The sequence below is a fragment of the Trichosporon asahii genome (genome assembly GCF_000293215.1).
Source record: "Trichosporon asahii var. asahii CBS 2479 unplaced genomic scaffold scaffold00017, whole genome shotgun sequence".
Classification (NCBI taxonomy): Eukaryota; Fungi; Basidiomycota; class Tremellomycetes; order Trichosporonales; family Trichosporonaceae; genus Trichosporon; species Trichosporon asahii.
In genome coordinates this window covers 377,239-396,924 of record NW_014040907.1, presented here as the reverse complement: position 1 = coordinate 396,924, position 19,686 = coordinate 377,239, and the positions used below count along the sequence as shown (strand labels likewise).

The 19,686-nt window shown below is 60.7% G+C and overlaps 9 protein-coding genes and 1 non-coding gene across 10 annotated transcripts; 5 read left to right on the top strand and 5 right to left on the bottom strand.

Annotated features, from left to right (window-relative positions):
- Positions 1 to 255: 255 nt before the first annotated feature.
- A1Q1_07734 (uncharacterized protein) lies at positions 256 to 1,220 on the bottom strand (the record flags this gene model as incomplete). Its single annotated transcript, XM_014326746.1, has 4 exons — positions 256 to 434; positions 542 to 702; positions 835 to 1,091; positions 1,149 to 1,220. 4 exons carry the CDS (start codon positions 1,218 to 1,220, stop codon positions 256 to 258), a joined length of 669 nt encoding a protein of 222 aa, XP_014182221.1.
- A 385-nt stretch (positions 1,221 to 1,605) lies between these two features.
- A1Q1_t161 lies at positions 1,606 to 1,683 on the top strand. Its single transcript has one exon. It is a non-coding gene; the product is annotated as a tRNA-Gly (tRNA).
- A 323-nt stretch (positions 1,684 to 2,006) lies between these two features.
- A1Q1_07733 (uncharacterized protein) lies at positions 2,007 to 4,324 on the bottom strand (the record flags this gene model as incomplete). The annotated part of the gene is made up of 5 exons (XM_014326745.1): positions 2,007 to 3,101; positions 3,154 to 3,448; positions 3,601 to 4,017; positions 4,065 to 4,113; positions 4,168 to 4,324. The coding sequence occupies 5 exons, from the start codon at positions 4,322 to 4,324 to the stop codon at positions 2,007 to 2,009; spliced, it is 2,013 nt and encodes a 670-aa protein (XP_014182220.1).
- Positions 4,325 to 4,442: 118 nt separating this feature from the next.
- Positions 4,443 to 6,197, top strand: A1Q1_07732 (uncharacterized protein; the record flags this gene model as incomplete). Its single annotated transcript, XM_014326744.1, has 6 exons — positions 4,443 to 4,513; positions 4,584 to 4,682; positions 4,738 to 4,879; positions 5,161 to 5,361; positions 5,449 to 5,788; positions 5,842 to 6,197. 6 exons carry the CDS (start codon positions 4,443 to 4,445, stop codon positions 6,195 to 6,197), a joined length of 1,209 nt encoding a protein of 402 aa, XP_014182219.1.
- A 308-nt stretch (positions 6,198 to 6,505) lies between these two features.
- Positions 6,506 to 7,717, bottom strand: A1Q1_07731 (rRNA processing-related protein; the record flags this gene model as incomplete). The annotated part of the gene is made up of 3 exons (XM_014326743.1): positions 6,506 to 6,852; positions 6,905 to 7,552; positions 7,612 to 7,717. 3 exons carry the CDS (start codon positions 7,715 to 7,717, stop codon positions 6,506 to 6,508), a joined length of 1,101 nt encoding a protein of 366 aa, XP_014182218.1.
- A 293-nt stretch (positions 7,718 to 8,010) lies between these two features.
- On the top strand, positions 8,011 to 8,863 carry A1Q1_07730 (adenine phosphoribosyltransferase; the record flags this gene model as incomplete). The annotated part of the gene is made up of 3 exons (XM_014326742.1): positions 8,011 to 8,070; positions 8,243 to 8,556; positions 8,656 to 8,863. 3 exons carry the CDS (start codon positions 8,011 to 8,013, stop codon positions 8,861 to 8,863), a joined length of 582 nt encoding a protein of 193 aa, XP_014182217.1.
- A 265-nt stretch (positions 8,864 to 9,128) lies between these two features.
- Positions 9,129 to 10,446, bottom strand: A1Q1_07729 (uncharacterized protein; the record flags this gene model as incomplete). The annotated part of the gene is made up of 5 exons (XM_014326741.1): positions 9,129 to 9,418; positions 9,464 to 9,523; positions 9,595 to 9,819; positions 9,861 to 9,966; positions 10,114 to 10,446. 5 exons carry the CDS (start codon positions 10,444 to 10,446, stop codon positions 9,129 to 9,131), a joined length of 1,014 nt encoding a protein of 337 aa, XP_014182216.1.
- An 894-nt stretch (positions 10,447 to 11,340) lies between these two features.
- On the top strand, positions 11,341 to 14,226 carry A1Q1_07728 (uncharacterized protein; the record flags this gene model as incomplete). The annotated part of the gene is made up of 1 exon (XM_014326740.1): positions 11,341 to 14,226. The coding sequence occupies one exon, from the start codon at positions 11,341 to 11,343 to the stop codon at positions 14,224 to 14,226; it is 2,886 nt and encodes a 961-aa protein (XP_014182215.1).
- An 865-nt stretch (positions 14,227 to 15,091) lies between these two features.
- A1Q1_07727 (negative regulation of transcription from Pol III promoter-related protein) lies at positions 15,092 to 16,976 on the bottom strand (the record flags this gene model as incomplete). Its single annotated transcript, XM_014326739.1, has 5 exons — positions 15,092 to 15,701; positions 15,748 to 16,269; positions 16,402 to 16,563; positions 16,636 to 16,710; positions 16,795 to 16,976. 5 exons carry the CDS (start codon positions 16,974 to 16,976, stop codon positions 15,092 to 15,094), a joined length of 1,551 nt encoding a protein of 516 aa, XP_014182214.1.
- A 698-nt stretch (positions 16,977 to 17,674) lies between these two features.
- On the top strand, positions 17,675 to 18,475 carry A1Q1_07726 (uncharacterized protein; the record flags this gene model as incomplete). Its single annotated transcript, XM_014326738.1, has 2 exons — positions 17,675 to 18,137; positions 18,192 to 18,475. The coding sequence occupies 2 exons, from the start codon at positions 17,675 to 17,677 to the stop codon at positions 18,473 to 18,475; spliced, it is 747 nt and encodes a 248-aa protein (XP_014182213.1).
- Between the last annotated feature and the right edge of the window lie 1,211 nt (positions 18,476 to 19,686).

Below are 19,686 nucleotides of genomic sequence, written 5' to 3'. Positions count from 1 at the left end.
ACTTGGCCGACTCGGAGCGGAGCGACGTCGACAGCGTAGACATGCCTGGAGTCAGCTTTCGACTACATCGCCACCTTAGCTGAGGACGGTGCAGCGACGTGGAAGAATGCAGTCAGTGGCGCCGTAAGCCTCCGCGCTGGCGTAGCGCGTAGTGGTCTTGTTGACGGCTGCGGAAACCCTAGCTCCGGTTATAACCACACCCTGGCTAGCTCTCTCTCCACGCCGGTCCCATCTCGGGCTTCACGCCGGTCAGCACTACTCACGGTCAAGCGAGTCACCACGCCACAGCAGGTCCTCCATGTTCTTGGTCATGATGCGCGTCACGTCCTTGAGGTTCTCGTTCAGCTGGTCCAGCTGCGTCGCGCCCTGCTGCTGTCCGTTCGTCAACGATCTTGAGTCCTTGTACAGTCGGGTCGTCTTGGAGATGAAGGTGTCTGGGAGTCAGCTCAATGGTCTCTTCGCGGAAGCTCATCTTCGCACTGCACAGCCGCGGTATGCTGCTTTCCGCAGGGAAGGCGAATACAATTGTGTCAGCACTCACCAAAGCCCATGAAAGCATACGGTCGCTGCGCGCTGTCGATCTTGTCGCCGTAAGATCGCTGGAACTCCTTGCTCAGCTCATCCAGGTACGAGAAAGCAAGCTTGCGCGGGTACGACGAGTCGCAGATGCACATGTAGATGGCGGGACCGACGATGAGGTAGCTGATGTCAGCTTGAGCGATGTCATGTACGCCGGCTCATGCTGCCTATCTGGCATTCTCTAGCCTGTCCACCAGCGGTCGCTGTCCCCAGTCGAAGGAGCGCAAGCGATAACAACAAGACAGCAGAACTCACTGAAGAGTGTAGTCGCCAGACTCAATGGAGCAAGCGGGCTCAGAGTTGGGGGTCAGACGACGGAAGATGAGCTTGCTCTGCTGCTTGTACTCGGTGAGTGCCTTCTCGGTCTGGGCGTCAGCTCTTCGACTCGCGGCGCACAGCTGGAAGTTCCAAGACCAGAGGATTTGAACATCTGCGGTCGGTGGAGGAAGGCCTTCAAGTGCATGCGCAGTCGGTCGCACGTCCGCGATGGCCACCGAGCACATGTCCGTCCTCTCTCCCTCAGCCACATCGTACAGGTCCTTCCCATAAGCTCAGCCGGGAACACTTACAGTCTCATCGTCCACGCTCGCGGCGAGCGGGAGTCCGTCGCTGATTCTAAAGATCGTAGTTGAGCGAACCATGGTGCCGGTGCTTGTTGTTGTTGAGTTGGCAGAAAGTGACGCGTCATGTCCATGTTGGCAACGAGACGCTGTCGCCTGCCTCCACGGCCCAGCCGGCCTCCACCGCGACACTTTTGCCTCCGCGGCATTGAGATCGCCACCCAGGTCGTCTGTGCCCTCAAAACGGTGACAGAGAGGGATATCCTACATTGCATATAGCCAAGACGATGCTTGAAACGCTGACAAAGGTAGTGGTGCTCGGTTGAGCGATGCACAGGAGTCGGCAGAGGAGAAAATCGCGCGTTCCAATTCGCCAGTGGGGGTACATAGGCGCTCGCAAGGGAAGACATCTAACAAGCGCGGCGCCAACTTCGCGTTGGTTCTGCGGTTAGTGAGGTTGCACGTGACATCTATGGTGAAATGGTATCATGCATCGTTGCCACGTGGATTCGATGCGGTGGGGGTTCGATTCCCCCTGGATGTAATCTCTCGTTTTTGTTTTCGAACTGCGAAGAAGTGGATGGAGAATGTGAGCGTGCGGCTCAAACGGTGAGAGGAGTGATGGTTGCCTCAACGTTATGAGGTGGGTGGACTTGGCGGCAGGCGGTATCAATTGTTCATTGCTCAGGCAGTTGGCCCCGTTTGCGCCATCAATGACCTGTGGCAGTCTGAGCCGATGCTGCTGAAGGGGGAGGACACTCAAACTTCCCAACGACATGCATATACAACGAGGCCGGCGCTGTAAATTGTTTACTCGATACAAAAGGATGGAGGCAGGTTTCTCAGTAACAAGGCGTTCCCGGAGCTCTACTGGGGATGCGGCGCATGCTGAGGGTGAGGCTGATGGTGCGGCGGGGCATGGTGTGGCTGCTGCGGAGGAGGCTGGAACGCCATCTGCTGCGGCTGTGGGCCGGCGGCGGTAGGTGGAGGTTGCGGTCCGGCGGCATTCTGGTCGCCGAAGAAGTTGAGCAAGAAGGGTGGCCAGTCTGTCAAGGCTGTGGGGTCGCTCAGGTCGAAAGGCGGCAGGTCGGGGATGAGACCACCGAGATCGGGCGCTTGCGGCATGAAAACCGTCGTCGGGCGAGGCGGGTACGCCTGTCCGCGCTCCTGGTCCTCGCGGTGTTGGCCGATATGCGACCAGGTGCTGACCATGGAGTTCATGGCGGCGTTGGTCTCCTGCGGACTGGTCGCAGGCAGGGGCACAGTGGCACGGACGGGTGTGCGCACCTCCTGCAGGGTTGTCTCGAGGCGGGATGCGAGCATGTGGCGGAGGCTAGGCGCCGCCTGCTGGGTGCACGTGAGGAGGTTTAGGTGGTTCTGGATGAGATTCAGGTCCTCCTGGTCTGCGGCGCCCGAAGCCCACGCCTGCAGCAGGATCAGGGACGCGTTCGTGATGATGACGAGGTCCCAGGATGACCAGACTTCGAAGCCGCTGGCTTCGATCTTGAGTACGACGCGGGACGACTCGAGTAGAGGCTCGCGCTCTGATGCACCGGTTGCGGCGACGCCGAGAAGGGGGAAGAAAATGCTGAACACGAACAGCTTGTGCAGGTGATAGTTCAGCAAGATGATTGAGCGCACATAGAGCGACGCGTTCGTCGTGTCCGCTGCGCAACGCGAGTACCAGGTATCGATCTCAATGGCCCACGACCTGATGGCAGCCATGTCGTCCGGCTCCGCCGTGATGTGTCGCTGCTTGGGATCGTTGTTCAGACACACCGTCTCCCATACTGTGGGCAGACCGCGACCCACGAACCGCGGCATGCGGCGCTGCATGATCTCAAGCAGTTCACCGATCGGCGCACCTGCGTTCATCGTTGGCGAACCCGAGCGGGCAGGGGAGAAAGGAGGGTCGGGAGGCGAACGCGGTAGGGCCGGACAGATGAGATGCAGCGAGGAGTGCTCGAGTTCAATAGTCTGCTGTCAGCTGGGCAACAAGTACTTGCAAGCTTACCCTTAGGCCTTCCCAGAGCCCACGCCACTCAGACTGCCGACGCCCTCGCTCCTCAGCTGTGCCGTCCAGCAGAAGTCGATAAGCAGTGTTGACCCACATGCCCAGCGTGTCGACCCAGCCGACCGCAAGAAGACCGACGAGAATAATCGCCAGAACGTCGTCAAACTTGGCGCTGACCGGACCGTCTTCCCCGAGAATGCATGTCCCGCGAATAGGACAGTCGGGGACGGCCAGCGTGCCGACAGCTCGGGTGAAAGCCTTGAAGTAGACAGGCTGGTGCCGCGCCAGGTCGGCGCTTGGAATGTGCGCAGCTCCGACATAGAGGATGGCAACGGCCAGAAGTGGAGTGGGGTGCACGAACGACACTTGGCCTGAGAAGAAGTGTAGTCCAGGCATGTGTGATCGGAAGCTGCACGGTCAGTTGGAATCCGAGGCCAGACAACTCACGACTCCCAGATAGGGCAGACAACTCCGGGCGACCATGCCTCATCCGCAGCGATGTGCGCGGGGAGCTCGTCCTTGAGCCTCTCGATGGCCTGGAGGACTCCCTGGTACTCGCCCTCGGTGCGGCCATCGCCTTCCTCGCGGATGAGCCCGAGAGAAGGCAGGGAAGGCGGGTCCGTCGTATCAGTCGGCGTAGGACCCAGTTGGACACCAGAGATGGTGCCATTCTTGGCCAGCTGCTGGAAGAGAGCCTCAAAGCGGGCGTTGGCAGCCTCAAGTTGCTTCAAGCGTTGCGTGACCTGGCTGCGCCACAGCTCGGTACAGGTGTGCGACGGGTACGGCCCTGGAGACCACGGCCGCGCAGCATTGGCTCGGGGGATGAAGTCGCAGCTCGCTCCAGTACGTCGACAACGACGACATCTGTGGCTGTCAGCGATGTGCCATGGTCGTGTGCGATGGAAACTCACGGTGGGTCGTTAGCCCCGATACATTTCATTTTGAGGGAGCGGCATCGTGCTGCGGCGTTGTCAGTTTCATGCCCCCTCGGACGAACGTGGATCCGCTACGCACTGCAGGCCTGTGATGTGCGCCCCGAGCTGAGCTTGCGCTTCTTGCCAGACGCATTGTTGGTGCCAGAGGTGTCGTTGTGTGGTGAGTCCGGGTCGTGGTCTTGGTCGTGCTCTGAAGGGGATGCCGGGGGCGGGGTTCTTGGCGATGGATCGGGCATGGCTTATCGATCGCGGCTTACGCTTAGGGATAACTAGGGGCAGCGCTGTTATCAGCGAGCGCAGAGCGCGAGGAGAGAGCAGGGAGAGGGGCAGGGGGCGAGCGATATCAACAGCGAGATGCGAGCCTTCCCCCCGGCATACCCGGCTAAAGATCCGAGACAGCGCCCCCAGTCAACGGTGCCGAGGTGGTGAGCGACCTCCGCGGTCTACACGTCATTCAGACCACGTGACTCAATCATTACACCAACCCATTCTCAGTCCTTGCTTTGGTCCAGTGCTTTGGGTCGCCAGCGGACCACTGAGTAATCCTGCCGAGCCACTCAATCCACCCATCGCCGACGACGCTGACGCCGTCGAGTCCGTCTTCCCGGTATAGACGTTGAAACAGAAAACCACTAGAAAACCGTTTTAGACGCTTAAACGCACAAGAACGACCCCCGTACCGACCTCCAGCGCCTCTTATCAGCCCCAGGACCCACCCCACGCACCTTTTACCGCCGCTCGAGATGACGATTGACTATGATCAGTCGGACCCCGACAAGTGGATCGAGCGAGTGAGTGTCGCTCTCACAGCAGCGCAGGGCATTTAGCAGTGCCCCAGAGGCACTCACTAGTGTGCTCCTCGGTATCACACGACCCGCGGACCGGCTCCAAAGCATGGGCGTCAAACATGGAGCGCGTGCCTCATGTGGGGTGTGTCTAGGGCCGTGTTGAGATTCGCGGTCGTGAACCGGGAGCCGGAGACGCACGGCAAAGGCTATTTGGCCATGCGGACCGCAGCTGCCGTAGCTCAAGAAGCAAGAAAGCAGGTGACAGGAGCTGACAACATCCGCAGCTCCGAAAATGTCGCCATCTGCCAGAACGCCAGATGAAGGCGTTATGCCAGCGCGTCGGGGACCTGCTGCTCGAGGAGAGCAACGTGCACCTCGTCCAGAGCCCAGTAACCGTGTGCGGTGACATCCACGGACAGTTCTGGGATGTTCTTGAGATCTTCCGGCAAGGAGGAGAAGCACCGGAGACGCAGTACATCTTTATGGTGAGTGGGCAACGCCATGCTGAGCGAGAGTCTCTGGGAGGCTCTCACCCAGCTCGGTTAACGGTGACGGCTAGCTGACATCCCCAGGGCGACTACGTGGACCGCGGATACTACTCACTGGAGACGCTGTCGTTACTCTTCGCGCTCAAAGCGCGGTATCCGGACCGCATCACGCTACTGCGCGGCAACCACGAGAGCCGGCAGATCACGCAGGTGTACGGCTTCTACGACGAGTGCATGAACAAGTACGGAAACCCGAGTGTGTGGCGAGCGTGCTGCAACGTCTTTGACAGCCTGAACCTCGCCGCCATCATCGACTCGAGCATTCTGTGTGTGCACGGCGGCCTGTCGCCGGATATCCGCACGCTCGACCAGGTGCGCACGATATCGCGCGCGCAGGAGGTGCCGCACGAGGGACCGTTTTGTGGTGAGTGCAACTGGCGGCTGAGCTTTGCGTATCATGGTGACAGCTAACGGCAGACCTCATGTGGTCCGATCCAGACGACGTCGAGACCTGGGGTGTCTCGCCGCGAGGCGCGGGCTGGCTCTTCGGCGCCAAGGTGACGCACGAGTTCAACCACGTGAACAACCTGAATTTGATTGCGCGCGCGCACCAGCTCGTGCAAGAGGGCTACAAGCACATGTTTGACGATGCGCTCGTCACCGTCTGGTCCGCGCCCAACTACTGCTACCGGTGCGGCAACTCGGCGTCCATCATGCAGGTCGACAGCAATGGGAAGACTTCGTTCAAGGTCTACGAGGCCGCGATCGAGAACCAGACCGACAACAGGAATCCGGCCATGCGGAGGGCCGGCGCGCCGAGTTACTTTGTCTAAGGCGTCCCCATCGCATCTTGGCATAGCTAGCATAGAGCTGCAGCTCGCGCTGCACCGGCACCCACACCCGCACCCGCACCAGCATCGACTCGCTCCCCCGGCCGCGCCGTAGAGCACAGTTAGACTCCCATATACCCCCTTGGCCGCCCTGGCCAGTTGTACAACAGAACATGCATGATTGCTATCTATCGCGGCCCTGGGCGTACTCCACGAGTGCCCGTTTGTGCTCAGCCGTCTATCTGAGACACCCTCTATTCCCCACAAGCTCATCACGAAGCTTGCATCGCTCGCTACGCTCGCGAGCAAGCTCACATGGCGTCCTCGGCACGCTTCCTCTTCTTCCTCCTCTCCTCGAGCGAGGGGGCCGCCTTCTCCTCGGGCGCGACAAAGGCCTCCTCGCGCTGTGCGCGCTTCTTCTCCGTCTTCTCGGCGTGGCGCTCCTCGCGCTCCGCGCGCGCGGCGGCCTCCTTCTCCTTTGGCTTGAGGAAGTACTCTCCGGTCTGGAGCGCGACGTCGAGCTTGCTCTGCGCCGGCGCGGGCGGGAAGGGCGTGTACACCTTGGCCTTCTTCTTGGCGGGCTCGCCGGCGGCTGATCCGGCAGCGGCGTTCTTCTTCGCCGTCTTCTCCGACGTCTTCAGATGCTTCTTCTGGAACTCTGCGAGAGGTTAGCTTGGCACCAACCGAAGAAGCTGGCGGTGTATACGTACTGGGGAGGAAACGGTCCCAGGACTCGTTGGCCAGCTTCGGGTCCTTGGCGAGCTCGCGGCGGATCATGAGCTCCTTGATGCGGTAGATCGGGTGGATGTTGTGCATGCAGTCGATGATGATGCGGCGCACCTCCTTCAGACCCTTGTAGGATCCCATGCACGACACCGTGTTGCCCTGCACGAGCACGTAGCAGTCGGTGAGAAGCTCGATGGCCTTGAGCGTGCTTCCGCCAGGACCGACGATACGCTGACGACGCTTGACAAAGCGCTCCTTGTTGCGCACGATGCCCGAGATCTTGACAATGTCGCACGCAATCCCGTCCTGCAGCACCTTCATCGCCTGCGGGGCGCTGACACCACGCGCAAGCAGCTTGAGCAGGTCGCGCGCCTTGAAGATGATGTACGGGTCCCACGTCTTGCGCGTCGTGTGCACGCTCATCTTGCCCGCAATCAGGTCCAGCGTGCATCCGAGTCCGTAGCTGTCCAGCGTCGACGTGATCTGGCCCCACACGCTGCGCAGGTACGGCTCACGGTACTTGGGGAACAGGAGGGTGAAGCTCGACTCCTCGAGGAAGGGCGTGTGCGAGGCCGCATCCGGCGCCGTCATCGGCTCAATTTTCCAGTGGTCAATGTCCTCCGTGTCCCAGGCTGATCGTTAGCTCAAGAGTACAACGGCGCAGCTCGGACAAGGGGCTGGAGACACTCACGCTTGTCCTTCCTGTGCCGCTTGTTCTTGTTGACCTGCTCCTCGACGGCGACGTCCTCGCCATTCTCCTCAGCACGGGCCTTCTTCTTGCTCTTGTCCTTGGCCATGGTGTCGATGTCGCTCGAAGGTGTGTATGGTATCACGAGACCGATGACTTCACCTGGTGGCGGCCAGCGGCAGCGACAACAGATGGAGATTGATTCTGAAATTTCAGAGCGGCGAATGGCAGGCGTGCGTACTTGGTTCGCGCCTATCCCAAAATCTGGTGGAGGTCGGAGGACATGAACGGGGACTAGACCACGTGCCCACTATCGGCGATCAATTGCGATCGAGAAAGATTTCGCGATAAGGACAGCGCGACAACAAACGTTTGTCACAACAACAACTACCTACTAGCACCATGTCTGACGTCGCCTTCCTCAAGTCTTGCCTCGGCCAGTACCCCGACTGGCCCAAGAAGGTGAGGATCGAGTTCCCACACTGTCCTCTTCATCCCCGTCATCATCCTGCCTACCAATCGTCAGCCAGCACCAAAAGCTCGGACCGCTGGATATCGGCGGGGCAGCTGACGAGGCGCGGACCTGCAATGGCTCTCACAGCTGTGATACTCATGGCCGTCAGCTAACTTTCAGGGCGTCACGTTCCTCGACATCTTCCCCATCCTGCGCGACCCCTACGCGCTCGAGACGCTCGTGACCCACCTCGTCTCGCACATCACGCAGCAGTACACGACCAAGCCCGACGTGATTGTCGGCCTTGACGCCCGTGGCTTCCTCCTCGGCCCCATCATTGCCATGCGCCTCGGTGCCGCCTTCGTCCCCGTCCGCAAGGCCGGCAAGCTGCCCGGCCAGTGCGAGGTCGCCGAGTTCGAGAAGGAGTACGGAGTCGACCGCTTCGAGATGCAGAAGGGCGCCATCAAGCCTGGCCAGACTGTCATTGTCTTTGAGTGAGTGTTGGCGCGTATGGGAGTGTGGGCTGCTTCTTGACTTGAGGCTGGGCGGGGAGCAGAGTCTCCGCTGGGCCCATGACTCGGGCCAAATGCCAGAGCCAATTTGCTGCTCTATGGCGGAGACCGAAGGCTGACATACAGCGACCTCATTGCCACTGGTGGCTCTGCCGCCGCCGCCGGCGAGCTCATCAAGAAGGAGGGCGGCAAGACCCTCGAGTACATTTTCATCGTCGGCCTTCCCTTCCTCAAGGGCCACGAGCGGCTCGACGCCCCCGCGTACTGGATGGTCGAGGCTGAGGACTAAGATTTGCTCCTCCTAGACAACGGCGGCCGCTCATCCGGCCGCCGCATAGACGCGTTGTACGTGATGCATAGACGGGATACCCCACCAACCTCCTTATCAGCGTGTGTGAACTGAGTGCTGTGTGCCTGCGGTCTACTAATGCGGCGTCTTGCATTCACTATCTATGGCCAGTCATCGTGGCGTACGTATCGGCCGGCAGTGTGCCGTATACGGTTGTGTGTCTATGAGGTTTGTGAGTCAGTCACTCCAGCGGAAGAAGGCGCTTCTAGTGCCTGTTGCCGTTGTTGCCGTTGTTGTCGTGGTTTTCGCCATTCTGGCCTGAGAGCAGGCCGCGGCGCTCCTCCTCCGTGCCCCTCTCGCCGCGGAAGAAGCCGCGGATAGGGCCAAAGACGGCCTCGATGAACGCATCGCGGGCGCGGTACATCCACGGCTTGCGCGGGTCGATGCGGTCGGTACGGATACGGGCTGAGGCGTCGACGAGCGTCGTCAGCGTGAAGTAGAGTGCGGCCAGTGTCGAGAGCGCTGAGGACGCGCTGATCATGAACATGATGATCACTGTTTGTTAGCTCGTCCACGGGATGTAGAGTTATGCGTACTCACTCTGCAGACGAGCGGCTTGCTCGACACTCTTGCCTCCGACGATGGCTCCGGTCATCATGCCTGACAGTCAGCTCCTGCCACTTCCACGCAGCTGGGGAGGAGGCCCGGTCCAGCCTCCAGCCACTACGCACCGGGAATACTGATGAGACCGATGATGCTCATCTGGTTCATAGTCGGGAGGAGGGCGAGCTTGAGTGCCTCGACCGCGATCGGGCGACACGCCTCGAAACGGCTCGCACCCATTGCGAGCGCAGTCTCAATCTTGTCGCGGCTGACAGTGAACTCGGTAGTAACGTTGTTGATGCCGACACCGATGGCGCTGATGGCATTGCCGAGCAGCATGCCGAGAATTGGGACTGTGGTCAGCTGTCTTGTGGGCGTATAGCTGTGAACTCACTGTACTGGTCTGGCTTCCAGAAGGGACGCTGCTGCATGGCGAAACGCTCGCCGAGAATCGAAATCGGGATTGTGCCGCACATCATCGACAGCAGGATGAAGGGGAACTGCACATTGTCAGTGTCTTCCTCGTCTTCCTTCCCCGCTCAAGACGCCTTCCTGGGCCGCCACCGGACGACACGGGGCTTAATGACATTGCGAGATCGCTGGCTCGCAATATACACCGGCTCAGCCCGCTCCTCCTAGTGACCTACCATGCCAGTGTACCTCCTCTTAGCCTTGTTAAACGTTCCCTCGATCGCAGCGAGGTTCTCGAGCAGAAGGGCGATGCCGATGACGGCGAAGATATTGTTGCTCTCGAACACGGTGCCGAGCACCTTGCTCATGACGGTGAGCTGAATGATGCATCGGCATGCGGCGACAACTAGTCCACGTCCGATACCGAGTCCGAGCACTGTTGAGAGAAGGGCGTCGAACAGAACGAAGAGGAATCCGATTCCGACGTTGACCCAGGTCAGGTCATTGGCGTCGCCGGGCTGTGTCGGAACGTCGCCGGGCTTTGTCGAGTTGAACACTCCCACATCCATGCTGCCGTGAGTTCCTGTCAGTATGAGAGAGAGTGAGAGTAGAGGATGATGTGCTGAAGAAGGAAGACTTGAAACGAGGTTGCAGATCGCTATAGATAGGTCTGGAGCGATCGGTGTGGTGTGCGGTGAGTCCTACGTCATGGCGGGTCGCTCACAGCTCACTGGCTGTCAGGCTGTTTGTCACTCTGCACTCTGGTCACTCCGCGGGCGGCTGGGAGCTCATGAACTTTCGGGCGCGACTTTTCGGACGGAGATGGTTGGACGTCCGCGGTCGGAGGGGCCATGCGGGGAACATGTGCTTATCGGCAGACGCCAATAAGGAGAGGTGGGTCAGCGGCCAGGTCCGGTCCCTGGGTGGTGTTGTCCGGGTCCGGGTCCGATTCAGGTTAGAGGAGCAGTTCCTATCGGCGGCGGCGGCGCTTGTGAGCCTTGGCCGCCCGAGTACAGCTGGCGGAGGCTTGGCCACCACGCACCGCACGCACACACAGGGGAGGGCGCCTTCCTCCCTCACACACACCCTGGCACCCTGCGCCCAACGCCCTGTCCCCAGTCCAAAGTTACTTGAACTGCACCGCACTCGCCGCCCGCGCAGCACAAAGTCCACTCCTTCCTCTGCCGTGCTCTGCGTTTGCATGCGTTGCGCTGCTCTCGACAACGACGACTCTCGTACCCAATTCCCTAACGCTTAACGCACTCCTCCGTCGCCGTGACCGTCCACTCTTCGCCTTCTAACACCGCCCTCTCTATACCCATTCCCATTCCCAGCACCAGCATCGCCTGCCATCCCCCCTGCTCTCCTCCCGTTCCCCGGCACCCGGCAAGTCACCCTTCATTGTCACCTTCTCATCTCCTTCCCCCGCAGCTGCATAACTACCCCGACTCTCGCTCCTTTCTATGCCTCCCATAACCTCCCAACCTTCGGGATCGTCTGGGTCATCGGCCGCAACTGGGTCTTCCTCTAGCAGCAGCTCCGCCTTTCTACCGAGGTATCGACCAGACCCAACGAACACCCGCGTCTTGCTGCAGTCACTCGAGGAGCTTCGCGACTCCCTCAGCAATCGTGTCGAGCAGCTCTCCGTCGCCGTCGAACGCCATCGCGGTCAAGCTGGAGAACTAGAGCGTGCTGCCGCCCTTGGGACCGCGCTGTCTCCCTCGTTCACAACAACGTCCGCACTGTCCAACATCACGCCACTTCCTCGTCCAGTCTTCGCACGCATGTCGACGCCCCGCAACGAGCAGGCTTCTGCCTCTTCGTCTTCCCTCCCCTCAAGCCATGCCGGCCAGGGCTCCCGGAGTGGCGGGCACGGTTACGCCACGAGGCTAGCATACATCCCCACTCAACATGCGGAGCCGGTGCGCTCACGCGGCCACCCGCCGACTAACCTGGCCGCTATCGCAAAGCAGCCCAAGCCGATTGTCGTGCGCTCACCACGCCCGACACAAGACTCGAGCTCACCTGACCCGATCGCCTATACGCCCCTCCCTGCTGAACCCCCTGCCGAGCCAAGCGAGTATGAGACGACTCTCGCCAGTCTGGCCAACCTAACCACCGGTCGATACCGGGCGCCGTCTCGCCCAGCCGAAAGTTCTGAGCCGCCGTCGTCTCGCCCCAGTGTCTCAAGCACGCCCAGTGAGCGGACAAGAAGCGAGGCTTCCAGCTCCCGTCGCTCCGACTACTATGGTGCTTATCAGTCCTCTGGGTTGACCAGCCGTGGAATAATGGTTCGCGAACGCCAGGGCCACCCGGTCGACCGCGAAGCTCGCAATATCGTGCAGGTGGCACAAGACTTACGTGCGGGCGTTATGGCCAGTCCACCGAGTGTCACTGCACCTTCGTTCACGCGTGACCTGGGTACCAGTCGCAGGCACCGTTACGTGCGAACGCTCGAGAGCCAGATTGAGCAGGCCGAGGCCCGCCTGAACGAGACAAGAGCGGCATGGATGCGCAGCGCCCGAGCGAGCGCTGACAATGGGGCAGCGATCATGCAACGCCACGTCGACATTGCTCACGATCTATGGGACCTCGTTACCCAGCAGGCGGAGACGAACCGCACCGAGGATCTCCCGATGGATGCCATGCAGTACGCCCTCTCGCTCACCCGCCCGTTCCGTCGCAGCACGACCGGGCTCGATTCCACGGATGATGTCCTTCAGCGCCTGACCGAGACGGAGCGGGCGTTCCTGAACCGAATCATGAACCCGCCTGCCGATCGCCCACTGCACGGGGACTACAGCTATTATCGCGAGTTCTTGTTTGAGGAGCGCCGCCGGTCGCGAAGCGGCGGAGATGACTCGGACGATGAGGATAGTTGGCCGGCCGACCGCTTGGAGCTTCTCGATCTCGTCTCTCGCAGCCGAGCGCACGTCCAGGGTGTGACTCGCGCGCTGAGTCCCGACTGGTGGGAGGAGCAGGCGCGCGACCTCGAGGAGGAGCAGGAGCGTGAGGGCCGTGGACAGTCCGACGATACGGAATATGACGATTTCTTTACCTGGGCGCAGGCTCGTCGCCGGCACGCTGCGCGACAGGCCGAGACGACGGAGCAGATGCAGCGAGTCTTTGACCAGCAGCAGACGTCCCGCCTCCGCCTTCCGCCACACATTCACAACGAGATCGTCCAGCGCCAGCAGGAGATCACGCAACCGCGGCGCTCCCGCCTCCGCCCTTCTTCCCGCGCTGACGATGAGGACACCGAGACTCAGGGTCCCGATCAGCTCACCCGCCGTCGCCTCCGCCACCTTCGCGAGCTGCAGCGCGAGCACCGTCCATCCCTCTTCAGCTCCCGCGAGGCAAACGAGGAGGCTACGCGCCAGCAGCAAGCCGCCGCCATCAGCGCTCTCCGCCGCGCGCAAGTCCTTCAAGCTCTGCGCAACGAAAGCGGGACTTGGGACCTTGCTCCGTCGGAGCGCGACCGCGTTGAGCGAAACCTGACTGAGCGCGACCCTGAGCTGCACGCGACGAGCAGCACGATCAGCATCATTGAGCAGTCTCGCGCGCGCACGCACGCCTTGACGCGCGAGCTTGAGTTGGGACAACAAGGCAACGAGCGGCCTGTCATGCGCCGCGTGCTGGCGAACCTGGAGCAGATGCTCGCCTCTGGCCGACACAGCGAGGACATTCGCCGCCGCCTCGAAGCACTCGTCGCCCGCGAGCGCGAGGTGCTTGCCGAGATCGACGCAAGGCTCCCTGACACCTCCGGTGTGGTGACCCGGCTCGGCGAGGCGGACAGCCGCCAGCTCGATATTGGGCGTTCGTACCGCCGCCTTGCAAGTCGTCAGGCGGAGCTCTCAGCCTGGGGTGACTGGGCGCCGGCACCCCGCTCGACGGCCGCTACGCAGGGCTCCGCCCGGCGCCTGAGCGATGTGACCGTCGTGCCGCCCGAGGGCCCCGAGGCGACCAGCGACAGCAGTCAGGAGCGGGACGACTCTTCCCTCCCCTCGTCGCCATCGCCCTCGTCGCCCGCGTCCGAGATCGACCCCGACGGCGCCTTCCGCGCTCTCCCCTCTTTGCCGTCTGTGCCTCTCCTTCCGCCCGCGCCGGCACTCACGCCCCGCTCGCCCCCATCAAGCGGGAACGCAACACGCACTCCCTCCTTCCCCAACACGCCCGAGGGCGGTCAGGCCGAGCCGGCCGAGGACGTCTTTGTCGTTACAATTCCGCTCATTGCGAACGAGGAGGAGAAGGACGAGCCCGCGCCCCATGCCGAACTCGCGGCTCAGCACTGGCCCAATGCACCCGCTCGCCGTCGCGTCAGGCCCTACGTCTCCATACTCGACCTGTGATTAGGTCATTATGACTTGTGAAATACCCAGGCTGATGGAGCTGGAGCTTCGTCGGCTATCTGTACTATTTCTGTAGCTTTTCACATGTGACTGTTTTCATGCCTCCTAATACGCCTCTTGACCAGCTACCTGGCCAAGACTGGGTGTTCCCTCAACGAGCTCAACGGGGAGAGGATGCCGTTCTCATGAGCCTCAGCCTGTTGCGAGCTGTCGAAATTTGGTTCCGGTTCCTGAACGTGGTTCCTGACAGGGGGTGCCTCGCCCGAATGCAGCCCTTGCAGCTGACAACCCCTAACCTAACGGTTTAAACAATGCTGACATTATTTTACTAACGGTTGAGGGTTCGAATCCCCAACGAGGCTTTAGTTCCTCAGAGGCTTTAGTTCCTCCAGAGATTCAATCTCTTATAAAGCTCATAGAGCGAAAGAGTTCAATACCTGTAAAGAATTGAAACTCTTTTTGGCCCATGCATTGTGCATATGCCCTTGCCCACATTCCGAAATTCCGATGCATGCATTGAACGGGTAGAGTGTTCATTTGGCCACCCTGGGAGTCCTATTGGAGGCTTGTACGTCATGCACAAGGGGTGTGTCCTTGTAGCCGACTTCTCAGTGCACGTCCCCGCCCAGTCGCGATAAGTCGACTTGTCCACGCCTGAGAACCCTGCTGACGAATACACCTGGCTCGCTTCGCTCGCCCCGTCGTCACAATGAACAAATCCATAGTCATGATACAAAGGTCCCCGTACGAGCCGTACCGGTTCTGTCAGTTGATGATCGTCGTCGCAGTTGTTGCTTGGTTGTTTCTTCGATTCATTGTTGGGTATGCACAGGATACTACTCCTAGGCGCAGCGGCGTGGGCATGCTACACCTTGACGCGCTTCCCGCCTTCGGCGACGGGGACGAAGGGCGGGCCGGGCGTGAGTGAGCCAGAGCGCTCTTTGCGGGTACGGTCGCGTTCGCGGTCGGGCTGTTTCTGCTGGTGCTGTTGCTGCTGCTGGGCGGCGTTGATGAGCATGCGGGCCGTGGTCTGGCGAGGGCGCAGTGAGCCGCTCATCCTTGTCATGGCGCCGGGACTCGCGACCGAGGCGGGCGAGAGTATTCCACTCGCGCTCGTGGCCGGAGCGCTGGCAGCCATGCGAGCGGCAGTAGGGGTTGTCGGCGCGGGGGTAGAGGTCGAGAGACCAAGACCACGGATGGGGATCGTGGACGTCTGCAGCGTCTTGCCCTGCGCGAGCTTGGCCATCTTGGCACGACGATGCGACGGGCGCGCGTTGCTGAGGTTATGGTGCCGTTTCGTCTTCGGCGAGCGCGGCGTGAATCCGTGTCCGCCCGCGAAGCCAGCGGTCGGCGGCGTCAGAGAAGCGCTTATCGGGAGCGGCAGGCTACCCGCCAGCGTCTTGTCGATCGGCGCACCCTCGTGCGAGGGTCGTTTGCGGGCCCACGTCGTGATGAACAGCACACGTTTTTGGCGCCTGCAAGTCAGCTCCGAGTCACGATTAAGAAGCTGAGAGCACTCACTTGCTATAAAAGAAGTAGTTAGCACTCCAAAGGAGGCCGCCTACTTTGCGCACGGCGGGGAAGTCCTGCGCGCTCAAATAGGGGCTGCCCATCTCGAGGTCATCGATAGCGTTGCGCGACAGCGATCTCGGACGCTGTCCGGACGAGCCGGAAGGACCGTCGAGCTCAAGATCCATGCCAGCCTGGCCCCAGCTAACGTACGCGCCCTCGCCGTCAATGTCGATGTCCATATCCATGTTTCCAATCATCTCATCCGAGTCCTCGTCATCATACTCGCTGGCCTCCTCGTTCTCCTCGGGATCGACGTGGGGATCATATTCGGGCTCAGGGAACCACGAGTAGACCTCGCAATCCTGCAGAGGCAGAATGTCGTTCAACAGGCGGTAGAAGCTCGGGTTGCCGATGTCACCAGATAAGGGAGGCGAGCTCCCGGCCGCACTGGCGGATGACGAGAGGGGCGCCGCCGAACCGGGGGGCGAACTTTGTTGCGGCAGCGGCGCATTGGCGTATGCGGCGGACAGCCTATTGTGTAGGGAATCCAAGGGCACGGAGGTGGTCAAGGGTTCATTATCGATATAGGTTTCGTGGGGTGCGAAGGTGCGAAGGAACAATGTCAGTTCCTGAACCATGACGGGGGCTCCGCAGATAACTCACGGTGACAAGTCGACAGCGTTGATGCCAAGCAGGTTGTTCGAGAGATGCGAGAGGACCTGGCCCGCGGAGATCTCGCGCATGAAGTGGTCTGGACGGAGGCCCGAGAAGTCGTTGTCGGGAAAGGCCGTATTCAGGGTCGACACGAGGAGGAAGTGCACCTTTCTAAGGTTCGAGTCAGTCGCTGAGGCGTCGGGCGCGGCCGGTGTGATGGCGAAGGCGAGCTTGGTGACTTACCGGGACTCCTTGACGTCGAGTCTTCCAAAGCAGGAAGACAGACCGGCTTCCTTCATCTCTGGGGAGAAGGACATCCTGGTAGCACGTGTTAGCATCAGACTACTGGGTAATGGGGGCGCGAATGATCGCGAGGAAGGTCCCCCGGTAGGCTGGCCTCACTCTTCCATCTCCTCCTGGCCGGAGACGTAGGCTTCCTCCATCTCCTTGAACATCTTGCGCTCCTTGGCGACGGGCTTGATCGAGTACGCCTCGACGCGCACGTTGATCCGTGCCTCCGGGGACGGATTGTCGGACAGCACCTCTGAGAGGTGTGTGAGGACGGGATAGTCAAGATACTTCATCTTGACGGCTTAGTTGGTATTGATTGTGCAGTTGAGAGAGTATGGGCGGCTGCTGTTGACGCAGTTAAGGTGTGGTGAGAGTGAATGGGTGGCCACAGGCGTGAGGAACGTGTGCACGGGCGTGACTGAGTTGGGGCAGGGTGATAGTGGTAGGGTCGATGGGGATGATAAGATGAGATTGCGAGTTGATGGTGCAGTGTTCGGTAGTCGCTGAGTTGTCGGTATGCTTGATGTGAGCCCTCTAGAGGGTTATCCGTGTGATCATAGCTGGTGGTGAGAGGGATAACGACGGAGAGGGAGAGTGTTGAAGAAGACGGGAATCGCGAGTGCCGATGATGGGATGGAGACGGGGGCCTGAGGATGGAACGTTGGCCACCTTCGGGGTGTACGGGCGGCGGGCGGCAGCGGGGGGGCGCGGGGCGGCGTCAGAGCTGAGGCACGGCATCGCTATGGACCTCGTCGATCGGCTAACGTCGTCCCAAGCACCCAAGCCCCAGCGCCATCCCAGGGCGATTGCCAATTCCCGTATCAGCCCAGATTCAATAACAGCGGGATCAATTCCCGAATGTCTTCCCTCTGCATGCCTTCGCTCTCCGATCCCGGCCTTCCTCGCTCCAGTGGAGGGAGGAGACCTCCACTTTGTGAGTCTGCATCTGCACGGTCGTTCACAACAACAACAATAACAACGACCAAAAACAATGGACGGCACCGGCGCGCGGGACGACTCCTTCTTCGGCCCAGTACCTGCAACACCAGGCGCGATTCGGCGCACTGGTCGCTTCCTCCAGCTCCGCCGCAACCGCCCTGCGTTAGATACGACCGCCGACAGCAGCGACCTCACCCTCGCTGATGAGAGCTACCTCGCCGGAGCTGCGGGCGGGAATGTGGCAAACTTGACGCTGGGAAGTGAGGGAGTACCAGCGGCTGTTGACGAGTCGTACGAGCAGGCGGACGAGACGCAAGAAGCCCAGCCGGAGGAGGAGGAAGAGCAGGAGGGCGACACGACGTACCCCGATAGCGAGAGCTCGGCCGCCTTCGACCCCGACGAGGACCCAGAGGGCTGGGCCGAGCGGCTCGATGAGCTTGCGGGCATTCTGGAAGTCAGCGAGGAGGAGGCGCGGGCTTTGCGCTGGGGTCCAGCGATCGGGCTAGAGAAGGACGGTGAGTACTCGACTCCAAGTGGTTCTGCGTTGCAGCTTCCGACTTAACGTGCAGAGCTGACAACAGCCCCTGACCTCTCGCTCGACGACTTCCGCCAGGTGATCGATCACCATCTGGAAGCAACCGAGTGGCGCTTCGACACCGACACGCCGGTGCCGAACTCGCTCGCGCTCGTGCTCCCAACGCAAGGCATGGCGCCGCTCGACGAGCACCCGATCCGCGTCCTCGGGCGAAGGTGGGGCGGTTCCGTCGCCGGAGAGCGTATCGACACGGTGCAGGGATTGCAGCAGATTGCCCTCGACAATGGGCTGGGGACGCTGCACCCGCTGAATTTCTAGTCTGCGAGTGCAGCAGTCGAAGAAAAGCGCGCAAGCAAGCAGATGAGAGTCCGCATGCCGAGACCCGCGAGTGGTGAGACGGAGTGAGATTCGAGGAATGGCGAGCACGCCAAGCAACATAATACCAAGCATCAATCTTATACCCAGCCATGTAACATGTGTACCATAGCCTCGGTGGACGCTTACGACTCATGGGCGACGAAATCGAGTCGAACAGAAGCGATGGGTTAGATATCTGTCGCCACCCAAAACGCTAGATCGCTAGAAGCTGCACGGATGCAGATCGTTCTGCGCCCCGTCACCAGTCACAGCAAAGCGGAGGTAGTCACCTTCGGTGCACGTAGCACGCTTGAATGCGTTGCATGCGCTGCGCGCTGGACGTCAACACTGCATCCATGTCCGCAGTGAGCGATGAGGCTGACAGGTCACGTGCGCCCGTCGTAGATGACGTCGGGCTCGACCTGACATAGAGCCGTCTCCGGCGCCGAGCTCTCACCATCGTCCACACCATGTCGTCCTCGCCCGATCAAGAGTGTCACCCGGAGGGTGAGTCTGTCTGCCCCCAACTTCTCCCCCTTCTTCCTCATTCCTGAATCGCAGGCAAGGGGGAAAGAGCAGGGGTGAGGGGCGGAAGCTGCGAGAGACGGCACGGCTGACATTTGCAGCCTGCGCGATCCAGACCTGCCTCACGCGGAACAACTACTCCGAGGCCAAATGCGAGAAGGCGCTGAAGGAGCTGTACCAGTGTTGTTCGGACATGTACAAGCGGCTCGAGAGCGAGGGCAAGCCCATCGAGAGCAAGAGCCCGAGCTGCCCGCTGCCGAATGTGGTCGCGCGGAAGATGAAGCAGCTTGGCATGTCCTAAGCCCACCAAGAACATGTACGACCATCCAATCGAGCACGGGAATTCAGCCAGGATAGCTGAACGTCTCATCGAAGCGCTATCGAAGCGCTGAGGGAGATGAGTACGGTATTGTACCAAGGAGGGAGGAAGCACTATCAGCAGTCTCAGTCATTAGAACGCATATAGCAACGCATGAAATCATCATTTGGCCTCCACATTATGCTTACACCGAACTTTGAGCCCTTGGACGCTTAGGCTTGGATAAAGTTCGGCAGATGGTGTTGCTTTCCGCCGCGATTTAAAGGGCGTTACTATATTCCGCTACAGACTTTTCCCTAATACTGCAACGCCGAGTAATTCCAGGCAC